The 14,953-nt window shown below is 39.3% G+C and overlaps 1 protein-coding gene across 24 annotated transcripts in view; it reads left to right on the top strand.

The window, feature by feature from the left end:
* Nucleotides 1–14,953, top strand: part of ATP2B2 (ATPase plasma membrane Ca2+ transporting 2) — a 504,660-nt gene that overhangs the window by 458,119 nt on the left and 31,588 nt on the right. For all 24 annotated transcript variants that reach the window (XM_074283932.1, XM_074283917.1, XM_074283910.1 and 21 more), the window contains 3 exons: nt 7,748–7,927; nt 8,993–9,080; nt 14,825–14,931. In XM_074283932.1, the coding sequence (XP_074140033.1) occupies nt 7,748–7,927; nt 8,993–9,080; nt 14,825–14,931 (375 nt within the window). The remainder of the gene's footprint in view (nt 1–7,747; nt 7,928–8,992; nt 9,081–14,824; nt 14,932–14,953) is intronic.

Raw genomic sequence — 14,953 nt, 5'->3', positions numbered from 1 at the left:
CATTATATTTAGAGTATAAAGATTCTTTTGAGGATGAGTTATTTGGATAACCTTTCATCTGTGTCATTTTCATAGGATAATCAATTTAGTAACCATCTAGTACAACCCCTCTCACTTTCTAGAAGTGGAAATTGAGGCCCCAGACAGGTGACTTCCTCAGTAACACATAGATAATAAGTAATAAAGCTATAATTTCAACCTAAGTCCTCTGGTGTCAAACCTAATTCACTTTCCATTGTTATTTCTAATCAACCCTCCAATAGCTTTCTTACCATACTACTTAGATACCTTTAGTGGAAATGCTCAGTGAAAATGCATAATTTCAGTTATTTCCTATTCTTTATTGATTTTTAAAAAATCTTTGACTTGGTAGAACCAAAACAAAGGCTTTCTCTTGACACAAAATTTCTACTTTGCATTTTTTAGAAAATTAATACCAGGCACAACCACAGATAATTTTGTTCATTAACCTGCTCCTTATTCACATCAAGTGAGGCATAAAATAAGATATATGTCTACAAAAGTCTTCAATAGCATCATGAAGTATCTCATATATATAGAAAGGAAACAAAAATATTCTCTTTTGGTATTGTGAGTGTAGTATGGTGACCAGAGATGGCATCTTGGATCCAGGAAAACCTGATTTTGAGTGCCTCTGACACATATTGGCTGTGAGATCTTTGGTAGATCATTTACATTCTCAATGCTCTAGGCCAGTGTTGTCAAAATCAGATGGAAACATGGGCCTCTTGTGCATGAGAATTCCTGTGAACCATATATTGACTTAGAAAACCACATACTTACATCATCAGTGTTTTGTTGCATTTTATTTTGTTGTTTTGTTAGCTATTTCCAATTTCATTTTAATTTGATTTGGACCACACTTAGGAGAGTTTGTGGGTGGAATGGATCATATGTTTGATGTGTCTGCTCTAGGCAACTTATCAAGATCATAAGTTGCAGGGAAGGTGCCAACCCACATCAATAGAAGAAATTCCTTACTGGCAGTGCTCTGTGCCACTGAATCACAGGCCTGATCTCTATTCATATCATTACCGAGGATCTCAGAATAGTCCCGTTTTACTAAGGGCATTATAGGCAGCCATAAAATTTTGTGATGTTTCCTCTGGAAAATATGTGATTATTCAAAAGAGATTAGACACTTCCTACTCACACTGAAAAAAAAAACAAAGAAGATGAAAATTCTCTTATTTAGATTATGCCATCTTACTGTTGTATAAATCCTTCATTTATTCCAGGAACATAGGCATTTTGAACTGATTCTATAGCTGGACAATAATCTAGAGCCAGAGTTAAGTTGGTTGATTGGTTGGTACCCTTCATTATTGAAAAGGACTAAAATGACATTATTATGTTAGAGTCAAATTACAGTGTGTCCAGCTGTGGCTGATCAGACCAACATGACCTCAGAATGCTCTTCCACAGGGCGGGCACAAATAATCCAAGTACACATTGGAGGTGGGTTTTCTAAATTTGGGCATCTCGTATTTCTTTTGAGCCACTTTAGTTCTGTTTTGCTCAGTGCTTTCTCTGATGCAGGTGTGCCATACTGGGTGGTCCTTTGCCAGCATTTCCCATATCACAGAATCAGTTCCAAAATTCCTTGGAGAGAACAATAGTTAATTAAAAGAAGGAGACTCACTTAGATTACATTTGGTAAATCAAGAAATGTCATGATGTGAAAAGAAGCGAAAACACCAAAGCCCCCAATAGCAATATAAAAGAGTTGGTGAGTTTAAATTGACAGAGGTAGATTACCAGTGATAATTTATGCATGTGAATTGGTAGGAAACATCATCAGAGGAGTTTATGACTGGAAAAAAAGGAGCCATATAAGGAGAACAAGTGCTCAGCCCTAGTGCTTCATTGGTACCTTCAATATAAGACCCAAAGGAAGGCCTTAGACAAATTATGAGGATCTTAGATCTTTTCAAGAGGATTTACAGAAGGAGCTGGCTGTTTATCACCTTGGATTTGTTGGAGTTTGGAGATATAGCTAGCAGTGGAAGCAAGTATTGTCCTGATGAAATAATATGCCCAGCTAGGTGCTCTGATCCTTCCACAGATCCATGATTTCATTGATATGGATATTTCCTCCTGTGCTAACAGATGGAAATCCACGAATAACTTCTTCTCTTATGTAAATCTTGCTTATATCAGTCTGTAAATCTTCCATTGAGAATTTACATGTGGAAAGATGCTGGTGTCTCTTAATATTTCTATCACTCTTGATCACTGCCCTTAGCATAGTCCCAGGCATGAAATAGGTACTTAACAAATGCTTGCTCCTTTCTCCCCTTTCCTTCTCCTCTTTGAGCCATATGTGCATATGTGATTATGATTGTCATGAGCATGGCATTATCAGCAATATGTTGAAACCTACTTATACTCCCATGCTACTATCCACTAACTGTTGGTTTGCCTGAAATTTAGATTTTCCTGAGATCATATTCTATGTTTCATAGCTGTGGGGAAATAATAGTTTTAAATATATGGACTTTTATAGTAGAGTTCTATTGAAAACATTATGTCATCTAGCTCTTTTCCTATTTATTGATCAATCCAGCTCATCTTCTGTGCCTGCCCAAGATAAACTAAATCAAACAGTTTCATGTCATAATGTACTTGAGAAGCAATTTTTTTTTACCCTCTTTGTTTTCTCTGTATGGATTGTTAGGACCTTTTTCTTTTGAGTAATCACAAATGCAATTGAGGAGGCCCTAAAATGTACCTAACAACAATGAAATCAGTATCATATTACCTGAAAACAGAAGCATTTGGCACATTTCTTTTTTCAACTTTAAGAAATATTTCTTGTCTTTGAACCTATAAAATTGGAAGACTTAACAGGGCATTCATTTTGAATGACTTTGTTCTGTGAATTTAGCTTTTTTTTCACTACCACTCCTTCCCATGTTTCTCTCTCAATAATGCCTTGGTTCTAAAATGAGAATTATGGGAAGTTCAGAGAAATTAGCATCTTCTACTGTTGAGCCAGTTGACTTGAAAAATTTGGACTTCTGCAGTTCCAGACACAGTGATAGAATTTTATCCTCCCCAGCTTTCGAATCTCTGCCAAGATTAATTGACAAGGGTGATCAGTGGTTAAGCACTTGTTCCTTTACTTTCAATAAAGCAAGATCTTTCCTACTCTTCAGCTGCTTAGTTCAAGCCTTCAGGGGATCTCCTGAAAACCAGAGGGAGTATTTTTGCAAAGAGAAAACCAATTACATATTTACTTTGCAAAATTAGGTTGTAGGGTTTTTTAGGGGGAGGCATAACTGTGGCTCCCAATGGCCTCTGCCTCATCTTGGCAGCAATAATTGCTTGCTGCATTTGTTTTTCATTCATCTCCACATTCTAAACCATTTATGCCCTTTTAGATTAAAAATTACTAAAAGTGAATTTGTGTTGAGTGAATGAATTCTCAAAGGTACTTTGAAAGATGATCTTATTTGCTACTAATACTGTCTTCAGGGTCTTCAGGAAAATCAAACTGAGAGGACTTTTCATGCTGGTGGGGATAGAGAAAAGAAGGGAACAGACATTTATTAAATGCCTACTATGTGTTAAGCAATTCGCAAAAATTTGACTCACACAACCACCTTGGGAGGTTTTATTACACCCATTTTATAGTTGAGGAAACTGAGTCTGAAATTATGCCATGTGTCCAAAGTCACACAATTTATAAGTATCAGAGTTTAAGTTCTTCCTGACTCTCAGTCTAGCCCTTTATTCTTGCTACTTTGGTGAGGGGTAGAAGGAGTTTGTTCCCACTGATGTTTGGCAGAGATACAAGAAACATAAAAATACCCCCTACCACAATGACATGGTAGAACTCAGGATTCAAAAGACTTGAATTTGAATCCCAGTTTTATCATCTTGACCAAAGCTCTTTCGCCACTAAGCTTCAGTTTTCTCCTTTCTAATAATATAGCTAATATTTAGGTGCCTTGATTTTTGATTTCTTTAAGGACTCTCATGTAAAGGCATTCTCCTAACCAAAGCAACTTGTCTTGGGGAGAAGTTCCTAAAACTCTGAGCAGTAGGTGACTGATCATGCAGCTGGTGTATATCCAAGGTAGTCTTTTCTCCAGGCATGATCTCCATCAGGATGGCATTCAGTTTCATAGCCTCCATTTTTCTTTCTTAACCTCTAAAATGAGAAAGTTAATTCAAGGGATCTTAACCTTTTTTTGCATCACAATCCCCCTTTGTCATCTGAAGAAGCCTATGGGCACCTTCTCAGAATAATATTTCAAATACAAAAAAAAATCAGATACATAAGATTACAAAGGAAACTAGTTTTAGTCCAAAATGCAATTATAAAAGTATTTTGGAGAATCGAGTTAATAGCCTGTCCCACCAGATAGCAATCTCTGGTTTAGGTGCTCCCCAAGGTCCTTATGAGCTCTTGATGTCATGTAATCCAACATTTTAGAGATCAGAGGTCTACATACAAATCATCAATCCTTCACTTCTCATGGATATTCATTCCATCATAGATCATGGAACTGGACTTGGAAAAGGCCTGAGGTCAGCAGGTCTAACGCTCTCATTTATGGATGAGACAACTGAATTCTGTAAAGATTAATTGACTTGCCCAAGGTGACAAGTATTAAGTGGCAGAGTCAAGATTCCAGCTTGACTCCAAATTCTGTTCTCTTGCTGTGGTGCTTCACTGGCTCATACTATGGCCAAGTGATAGGACTACTTCATCTTTTAGATTATATTCAGAATTCTTTTCCGAGGTCCTTTTAGCCTCCTCTTATGATTTTACAGCTAAGAATTATTGGAGAAACAAGGGCATGCAAACAATATTATTTTCTTTTTGCCAGCACACTTGAGGATAAGTCATTTAATGTCTCTGGGCCTTAGTTTACTCATCTGTAAAATGAAGAGAAAAGGAGATGTAAAGACATATTCTTAAAGCACTACTATGTGCTGGGGACTGTGCTAAGTATTTTACAGTCATTATTTCATTTGGTTTTCACAGTAACCCTGCTATTATTATCCTGATTTTTACAATTGAGGAAATTGAGGCAGACAGTTAAATGACATGTCCAGAGTCAGGTAGCAGCAAGAGGAAACCACTAGGCAAGGACAAGACTGAACCTGTTGCTTTTTATTTAGCAGTTTTGTTTTCTGGCTACTTCATACAGAGTAGGAGCCATGAATCATGATGATACTTCAGCAATGCCCAAAGCTGTTGGGTTCATGCTGTGTAGTATAAGAGATTTGTCTCTTGGTGAAAACTCAACCCAAGTGTAAGAATCTCTTACTTCTTCCAGACTCCCTTCCTGGACATTGTTCTTCCAAAATTTTATGTTTGTGTCCCTTAGTAAGGCCATAGATGAGAACCACATATGTTTCCCAAGTATTTCACCCCCACTTCATATTTCCAAAGAATTTTATTGAGGGATGGTGATTAAGTATCAGAATGTTAACCTGAAATAATCCATCATTTGAAAGGGGTCAAAGAGGGGTCTTAAAGATATTTGGAGCATTTGTATATTCAACCAAAGCAACAATAATGTGAATTGGGGACAGCTAGGTGGCACAGTGGATAGAGCACCAGCCCTGAAGTCAGGAGGACCTGAGTTCAAATCTAGTCTCAGACACTTAACACTTCCTAGCTGTGTGACCCTGGGCAAGTCACTTAACCCCAATTGCCTCAGCCAAAACAAAACAAAAAAAAAGAATGTCTCTTCTCTTTAAATATGTGCCTTATCTGCTCTTAACACAAGTGTATAATGTTTGACTTCTTTCCACTACTTAGGAAAGAATCATATAAAATGCGCCAGAACTGTCTGGAAATCTGGAGTCTGGGATCACAGGATTATAACTTAGCAGCAAAAATGAACCTCAGACACTTATTTTTTTTCATTTTACAGGAAACTCAGGCTTGAGGGAGATTAAATAAAACTTTTCAAAGGTTACATAGGTAGTTAATATATCAGACTGATGATTTGAACACAAAAATTCTGACTCCAGGGGAGCAGCTACATGAGGCAGTGAATAGAGCACAAACTCTGAAGTCAGTAGGACCTGAGTCCAAGTCCTACTTCAGACACTTAACACTTAAAGCTGTGTGATGTCTTCAAGCCTTCTGCTTACAGGTGGTGTAACACTGATTTCATTTAGAATGCATCTTGCTGGAATTTGGAGGGGCTTAGAGACTTCAGAAAATGACAATAGGGGTGAGAGAATCTACATTACAGGTTGGATAGAAAATAAATTATAGATAAGCAATGGCAGGGAGATAGTAGAAAGTAAGATAATACTGGAAGAAGGAGACAATTTGATTGGACTGTCATAAATGTGAAGGAGATGACTAGGAGATAAGGCTGAAAATATTGAATGGAGGTAGATAGTTTCAAGCCTTGAATGTCGGAACCAAAGTTTATCCTTTATTTGGTAGACCATGCATTAATGAATGAAGTATTGAAGCATTCCAAATGTGCAAAGCATTGAATACCAGAAATAGCCATCAGAGGCCTTTGAGCAGGGGAGAGATATGGTCAATAATGGTACAAAGGGTGGATTAGACAGAGGAGATGCTGGTATCAGGAAGACAAGTAAGGAGGCTATTCTAGTAGGTTAAGTGAACAAAGATGGTAGCAGTGAGAATTGAGAAGATGGGACATGGATGTGTGGGGACTCGGTATCTGATTGATTATGGGGAATAAGGGATGGAAATGGCAGAGTTGAAGCTGATTCTGCACATCAACAGAAAATCATCTTGGTTACGAAGTTCCTGTGCTGCTGACCAGTTTTTCCCCACTGCGTTCTAGCTCCCATCTAGGAGGTTTTATGATATTTCTCCCCATCCTCTTCCATGCAACATATCTAGTTTTTAAAGAAAAGAAACCTTCTTAGGTTGTGTTGTTTGCCCATAGTTCTTGTGTCTTAAAGGATGTCCTGGGCTTGGCAGCCTTTCCATAGTGGTGGACCAAGGTTTTAGACAATCCATCTTATGACATGCTGACAGCAAGAAAATGACTACCGGTTGTCAGAATCAAGTATGTGCTTTTGTGTGTGTGGTTGTCCTTCAGCCACCAACTTTCACAAGGAGATAAATCCCATTAGAAGTCAGGAGATTAAGGGAGTAGAGGGGTATCGACCACCAGCTTGTTGGCCTTGCCACTGATCAGATGTAGCACTTCTCTTCTGTGGGTCAAGGTCCTTTTTAAAATGAGGAGTTTGGATTAGAAGATTTTTTTCTTTTAGTTATAAAACTCAAACTCTGAGTTTAACCAGCAGCATGAAGTACTAGATGAGATAGTTAACTTGGAGTCAGAAGGACATGGATTTAAATTGTACCTCAGACATTTATTAATTTTATAACCATGGCAAATTATTTAATTTTTCTGTGCCTCAGTTTCCTCATCTGCAAAATGGGGCATTGGACTCATTGGTCAGCAAGACGTCTTTCTAGGTCTATAAAGCTATGATTCTCTGGTCTTTGGCAAGTAATCCACAGGTTTTTAACATTTTAGGGATTCCTTGATCCCAACTTTAGATCACCATGGGTTACTCTGCACCTGAGAAAGGAATTGCTATCCCTACCACTCTCTTCCCTTCACCCTAATCCTAAGGATCACCCAGCACATGAAGGCCCAGCCTGTCTGGAGTTCCCTCCTTGATGTTTGGTCCAACAGCCATTTATTGCTTGAGGGTCATTTATATCTCATGACATTCTTGTCTTGGCTCCAATGTTCCACAGGTCCCAGAAGCCATAAGGAAGTGCCAACGAGCAGGAATCACAGTCCGCATGGTCACTGGGGACAATATCAACACTGCCCGGGCCATTGCCATCAAGTGTGGTATCATCCACCCTGGGGAAGACTTCCTCTGCATCGAGGGGAAGGAGTTCAACCGACGAATCAGGAATGAGAAGGGAGAGGTAACTCTCAGCTTGGGCCACTGAGGAGATGGACTGTACTATTAGCCAAATTGTATCCAGCTGACCTTGGAGTGAATTATAACCCAACCTTGAATAACCTTTTCTATGCCTTAGTTTTCATATCTATAAAATGGATAATTAAATAATAGAAAAGGTACTACCTCTGGAGCCAAAGGACCTGGATTCAGATCTCAGCTTTGAAACTTAATACCTGTGTGATTAGGAGCAAGTTATCCATACTTCCTGAATCTTAATTTTTCCATCTGAACAATGATAGTCTTGAAGTAGGAAGTTCTGAGGTCTCTAGCATCTCTGAGCTCTAAGGTTCCTCGTAGCTCTAATGTTCAAAGATGTAGAGGCTTATCACGGTATCACCACACACTCAGAATCATGCATCTCTGCCTTCATCCACTGGGCTTAACCAATACTATTGACTGTGGGCTTTGCTAACCACATGGGAGCCACAGAAGGTTGAGGGTATTCCCCATGCTTTTTCCTCTTTTGTCTATCATGTCAGCCTCCGCCTTTGCCTGTTTCCCTCTTCCATAGCACATTCCCTAGTAACAAGACTGAGATTAGCTATTACCCACCTTCATGAGCCTCAGGGACCCCAACCCAGAATCATAGAACCTGAGAATTGCAAGGGGTCTGCCAGCTAGCATAACCCAAACTTTAAAAAGTTCCCATCTATAATATACATACCAAGTGGTTGTCCAGACTCTGCTTAAAGTCTCTTGGAAGGAGGGAATGTACCCCTTCTCCAGGAAGCCCTATTCTACTCCTGCTGAGCTCCAATGGTTAGCTGTTGTCTCCTGATGTGAAGACCAAATCAGCTTCTTCAAAATTTCTACCCGTCATTTTTGGCTCTACCCAGAGGGGTCAAAAAGAACAAATCTCATCCTCCTCCACTCAACAGTCCTTCAAATGCTTGAACATACAAATCCCATTCCTCCTGAGCCTTCTTTTCTCCAAACTAATCACGCCTAGTTCCTTCTACCACTTCTCATAGGACATTGACTTTTAAGGTTCTTCATTCACCTGATCAACTTCTCTTCCCTTTTCCAGATCGAGCAGGAACGAATAGACAAGATCTGGCCCAAATTGCGGGTCCTTGCTCGCTCCTCTCCCACGGACAAACACACTCTGGTCAAAGGTAAGGCATTGGATGTGGAGGCTTAGTTCCAGGGAGGGTCTGAGGCTCATGGCCACATCTGATCCAAAATGGGACCAACAAAGTGGATGTTTCCAATTTGCCAATCTCAAGACATGGGAGGAGGAGGGTTGGGGAATGAGGATATATTGAAGAGATTCACTGTACATTCGAGTGATAATGATATCATAATCTTCATAGTCATAGAAAACCCTCTAAAGATAATTACTTGGTCATTTAACAAATACTGTTGCTTCTTATTTGTCAGACACTGGGCACAGTGAATGATACTAAGACAAAATTAAAGAAGCCTTTGTAGATATAAGGGACCTTATGTCTACTGGGAAAATTATAGTAAAATGAAGGAATTTGAGACAGAACAGAAAACATAATCCTAACGAGGTGAGACCACATGGTACAGTGACCGTCCTTTAGAACCCCAATTCCTGGGTTTTCAAACTGTGATGCTGATGACCAGTAGGACTGGGGGCAAGCTACAATCCCTCCCTTGACATCTTTTTCCACACTACAATGTGAGGAAATTGGGACTAGGAGATTTCTAAGATTCCCTCCAGTTCTAACTTTCTAGAATTCTATGACTTTCTCTTTAGAGACTTTAAATATAATCAGAAACAGAAGAGTTAATCCCATCAAACCCTCTTTTTCTCCCCTCCATGTACAGTTCCTCCACTGCCGTATAGCCAAAAGAAGGAGGTCTTTTGGAACGCTCCCATTCCATAGGGTGGCAGAGGAAAGGCTGCAGTGGAGTACTGTTTGAGTCTCCATAGCTTCATCTTGGAATTCACTCCAAATCCTACCTTAGGCTCTTACCTAAGCAAGTCATTTCACTTCTTATGGTCTCATTCTTCTCATCCATAAAATGGGTGAACATATTATTTCCTTGCTTGGGTATTATGAAGACTGAACAAGATATTGGCTGTGAAAGTTGTTTGAAAAGTACAAAGAGTAGAATAACACTGTAATAAAAGGCATTGGGATACAATTCTGATGTCAGTGGACCTGGATTTAAATTTCTGTTCTGCCATTAAGTATTGATATGATTTTTTTTTTGGCTGACAGCTAGTAAGTGTTAACGTGTCTGACCAGATTTGAATTCAAATCCTCCTGACTCCATAGCCAGTGTTCTGTCTACTGCACAACCTAGCTGCCTGAGGCTTATGTGATCTTGAAAAAGTCACTTCACCTGCCTGGGTCCCCAGCTGTTGAAAGAAGGGATTGGACTCTTGTCCCTTCCAAACCTGAATTTGTACTTCTATGAATATCCCCCAAAGTTTTTTTTTTTTTTTTATTACTTAGCTTCCTCAAGTCCCATGTGTGTCTCAAATCTACTAAAAAGAACAAGGGGGATTTTAAAAATTCATTGCATTATATCTATAGAAGAGCTGAGAAGCCACATAAAGCTTCTGTAAGGAGTTTCAGGTTATATTAAGAGCACTGGATTTAAGGGACCTGGGCATATTTAGGGGGTGCAATAGATAGAACACTGGATCTGGAGTCAGAAAAACTCATCTTCCTGAGTTCAAATTCAGCCTCAGATACTATGTGACCCTAGGCAAATTATTTAACCCTGTTTGCCTCAGTTTCCTTATCTGTAAAATGAGGAAATGGCCAACCTCTCTAGTGTCTTTTCCAAGAAAACCCCAGATAGAGTCATGATGAGTCTGAAGTGACTGAAAAATTACTAAACAACAATGTTGTATTTTTATTTGTCTTATTAAATATTTCCCAACAGCATTTTAATCTGGGCCTTAGCATACTTGACACCTCTAGTCTAGATGATTCTGGATCTAGATCCCTTCTTGCTCTAGCTCTATAATACCTTGATCATATAAGTGACTATTGTTGGAGGCAGACTTGACTTCTAGCATGTCATTCTCCCCTTTGTATTTGGCTGCCCCAATCCCATTTCTGCTGCTAGGTAAGTCAATGAGCCTCAATTTATTCCTATGTAAAATTGTAGAAGCTGGATTAGCTACCCCAGTCTTGTGATTCTATGAACAGAGGCCCTGTTTGAAAGGATTGGGTTCCAAGCTTGGAATGTGGTCAGGAGACTCCTGAAATGCCTCAGTATAAATATCACTAGATCTTCACATTTGATCACCCAGCAGGTTTACTTTTGATCTTCTTCCAGTCTATTAGTCATGCATGTATCTGAAGCATAACTTATCAGCAGAAAGGGTTTGCAAACCCCAGTGGTGCTGCTGCATGAAAGCTTTATTGTTTGTGCTCCAAAGGGTGAAATTCAGGGTCTGACTGGTAGAGACTTTGATCTCAGCAAAAAGTCAAAAGGACTTCCCTCGGATAAGGAAGAGGCAGATACACCTTCTGACTCATCTGTTCCATGTTATCTTGTTGGGAACCTGAGCTTCCCGGCAAGCTGGTGTGAACTATTGTTTTTGAAAGAACTGGATTTGGAATCAGTGTCTGGGTTCAGTTCCAGGCCTTGCTGTTGACTATTTATGTGATCTTGACCAAGCCACTGAACTTGGTCTAGATAGCCTCTGAGACCCCTTCCAAACCTAAGCCTTGGTTCCTTCATCTGTAATTTAAGATTATGAGACTACGTCATTATGAATAAAAAAGTCATAAGTACATCTTATGTGCCGATTCCTGTCCTAAGCACTTGGAATGTTGGTAGAAAAGTGATACTTTTACTATTCCCTAATTCGAAATAGGGAAAAACAACATATATAGGAGGAGCAGCTGCAGGGCAGACGACAAAGTTCAGTTGTCCTTAGGATACAGAAGCAAAGCCGATGGCAAGACCTGGGATCTAAAGGACATGATGGCAGTTAGATGATAATAAACATAAAAGTACTTTATAAAATGTAGAGCACTCTGTACTTACCCCATACTTTAACAATCCATAACTTCTTCTACGTGTAAGAATACCATTTCCTGTGCAGATGGCAAATGATCAATATTTTCATTAGTGTTTATAGAAAACCAAACAAACATAAAACATCCCCTAGTGGCCACTGGTGATTAACCTCTCTAACTTACCTAGGATCATCTTTAGACTAAAAACAATTCCAACTCAGTTTAGGCTTTCCAGGGCCTGAGTTTCTTTCATTAGTGTAGACTTTGAGAGATCAGAGGATATCTATGGGAGAAAGCACCAAGATCCTCCAGGCTTTCAAAGGCTACACTTATTCATCTTTTTTTTAAATTAATTTTTATAATTATAACATTTTCTTTGACAGTAAATATGCATAGGTATTTTTTTTTTTACAACATTATCCTTTGTACTCCCTTCTGTTCCAAAATTTTCCCCTCCTTTCCTCCACCCCCTCCCCTAGATGGCGGGCATTCCCATACATATTAAATATCTTATAGTATATCTTAGGTACAATATATATGTGCAGAATCGAATTGTTGTTGCAAAGGAAGGATTGTATTTGGAAGGTAAAAATAATCTAGGAAGAAAAACAAAACAAAACAAAAAAAACAATGCTCACAGTTTACACTCATTTCCCAGTGTTCCTTTTCTGGATGTAGCTGATTCTGTCCATCATTGATTAATTGGAATTGGATTAGCTCTTCTCTATGTTGAAGATATCCACTTCCATCAGAATACATCCTCATACAGTATCATTGTTGAAGTGTATAATGATCCCCTAGTTCTGCTCGTTTCACTCAGCATCAGTTGATGTAAGTCTCTCCAAGCCTCTCTGTATTCCTCCTGTTGGTCATTTCTTACAGAACAATAATATTCCATAACATTCATATACCATAATTTACCCAGCCATTCTCCAATTGATGGACATCCGTTTATTTTCCGGTTTCTAGCCACTACAAAGAGGGCTGCCACAAACATTTTGGCACATTCGGGTCCCTTTCCCTTCTTCAGTATTTCCTTGGGATATAAGCCCAATAGCAGCAATGCTGGATCAAAGGGTATGCACAGTTTGATAACTTTTGGGGCATAATTCCAGATTACTCTCCAGAATGGCTGGATTGTTTCACAACTCCACCAACAAGGTATTAGTGTCCCAGTTTTCCCACAGCCCCTCCAACATTCATCGTTATTTGTTCCTGTCATCTTAGCCAATCTGACAGGTTACACTTATTCATCTTGAAATGATTGTGGTGCTTGGGAGAGACCTTGAGATGGCTTTGACCCATCTCTACCACAGGGTTTAATCTTCTAGCTCTGTAGCTCTGAGACCAAAATGGTTCTGTCCTCTAGAAGTAATCAGGCCTGGAAAAAATGGATCATGACTGGTAAATATATTGATGCCCCTCCAAAGAGCTTAATATTGGGTAATGGGGGGTTGACTTGAAAGTCCAAATTGAAATTGTAAATAACTTGGTTAATGATTCACAGGACAGGAGTTCTCATTAAGTCCACGATAATTTATGAGTCAATCTCTGAGTTAAATCTAACTTATCTCTGTTACAATTGTTAATAGACCAGATCTCTCTTTCTTATCATTGTGTGTCCTATTCTTTCCTATCATTGGGTGAATATTCCTATTCAGTGGTGTGTCCATGCTCGTCAGTAAAGAGCCCTGTAGATCAGGATCATTATCCTCCCTCAAACTCCATTTACAGTACATTAATTTAATTAGGCAGTCCATCAACAAGCATATATTAAGCAACTGCTATAAATCAAACACTTGGCTGGGTACTGGGGAAACCAAGATAAAAAAATTAAATAGTCCCTGCCCTTGAGAATCTTATATTCCAAATGGTGGAAAACATATGTATGTATAGCCAGTGATCATGAGTCCAGAGCTGAAAAGGATCACAGATCAAGCCCTGTAGAGTTGGATTATTTACCAAAGCATAGAGAGGGTCTGGCACATATCATAAAATCTTAGCATGAGGCCTAGGATGCCCTTAAAGGTCACTTGGTCCATCCATCTCATTTTGCAGATGAGGAAACTGAGGCAAAGTGAGAGTTACATAGCTAATAAGCAGTTTAAGCCTTTATAACTCCAAGTCCAGGGGTAATGTCAGAATCAGGATTCAGGATTGGAACCCAAATTCTCTGTTTCCAAATCCACTGTTCTGTTAGGAAATGATGTCTTTCTTGTTCTCCTTCCTGTGATTAAGATCCCTGGGTCTTTACTATCCCCCTTGTATTGTCATATTGTGACTGAGTCCTTGTACATCATGGTTGGTGTTCCTTAAAATACCCACATAAAAGAGGTGTAATTAAATAAAGCACAAGAACATTTACAAATTTAGACTCTGTTTTGTTCCCATTTCCAAAGAACCAAACTATATATAGATCTCTTTTCAAAATCATTTTCAGACTCATTCAATCTGAACTCATCATTCTTTAAAGAGACCAATAGGATGGCAGAACTGAAAGGGATTTTTGAGTTCATCTAATCCAGTATTCTCATTTTAGTACATCTTTTTGTAATTTTAGTGATGAAGGAATTGGATGTATGTGTGGGAGGGGGGAAAGAGAAATGACTTACCCAAGAACGCCTGACTAGTCAGTAGCTGAATCTGATGCAGAAGGTGGATATTCAAATTCCTAATCCCACTGCCTACTAGACCACTCCTCCATACAAGGATGATGCATTAGAAAGAACAGGGGAATGAGAGACCTAGCTCCTACCCTTAGCTTTTCTGCTGTCTCTCTATGTAACCTTGGGAAAAGTAGGGTCACTTCTCTTCTTGAGACCCATGAAGTGAGACTCTTGAGGGGTGTGGTGGACAGGACTTGCCTCATGTTCCTTGCTTACTCCAAGTCTTTTCCCTCCCCACAGGCATCATCGACAGTACTCACACAGAGCAGAGACAGGTCGTGGCTGTGACTGGGGATGGTACTAATGATGGGCCAGCTTTGAAGAAGGCAGATGTTGGCTTTGCCATGGTATGGACAAGTTGTCATCCAA

This window comes from Sminthopsis crassicaudata, chromosome 1 (assembly GCF_048593235.1).
Source record: "Sminthopsis crassicaudata isolate SCR6 chromosome 1, ASM4859323v1, whole genome shotgun sequence".
NCBI lineage: Eukaryota > Metazoa > Chordata > Mammalia > Dasyuromorphia > Dasyuridae > Sminthopsis > Sminthopsis crassicaudata.
The sequence above is the reverse complement of the archived record's forward strand: the minus strand, read 5'-3'. Positions and strand labels throughout refer to the sequence as shown.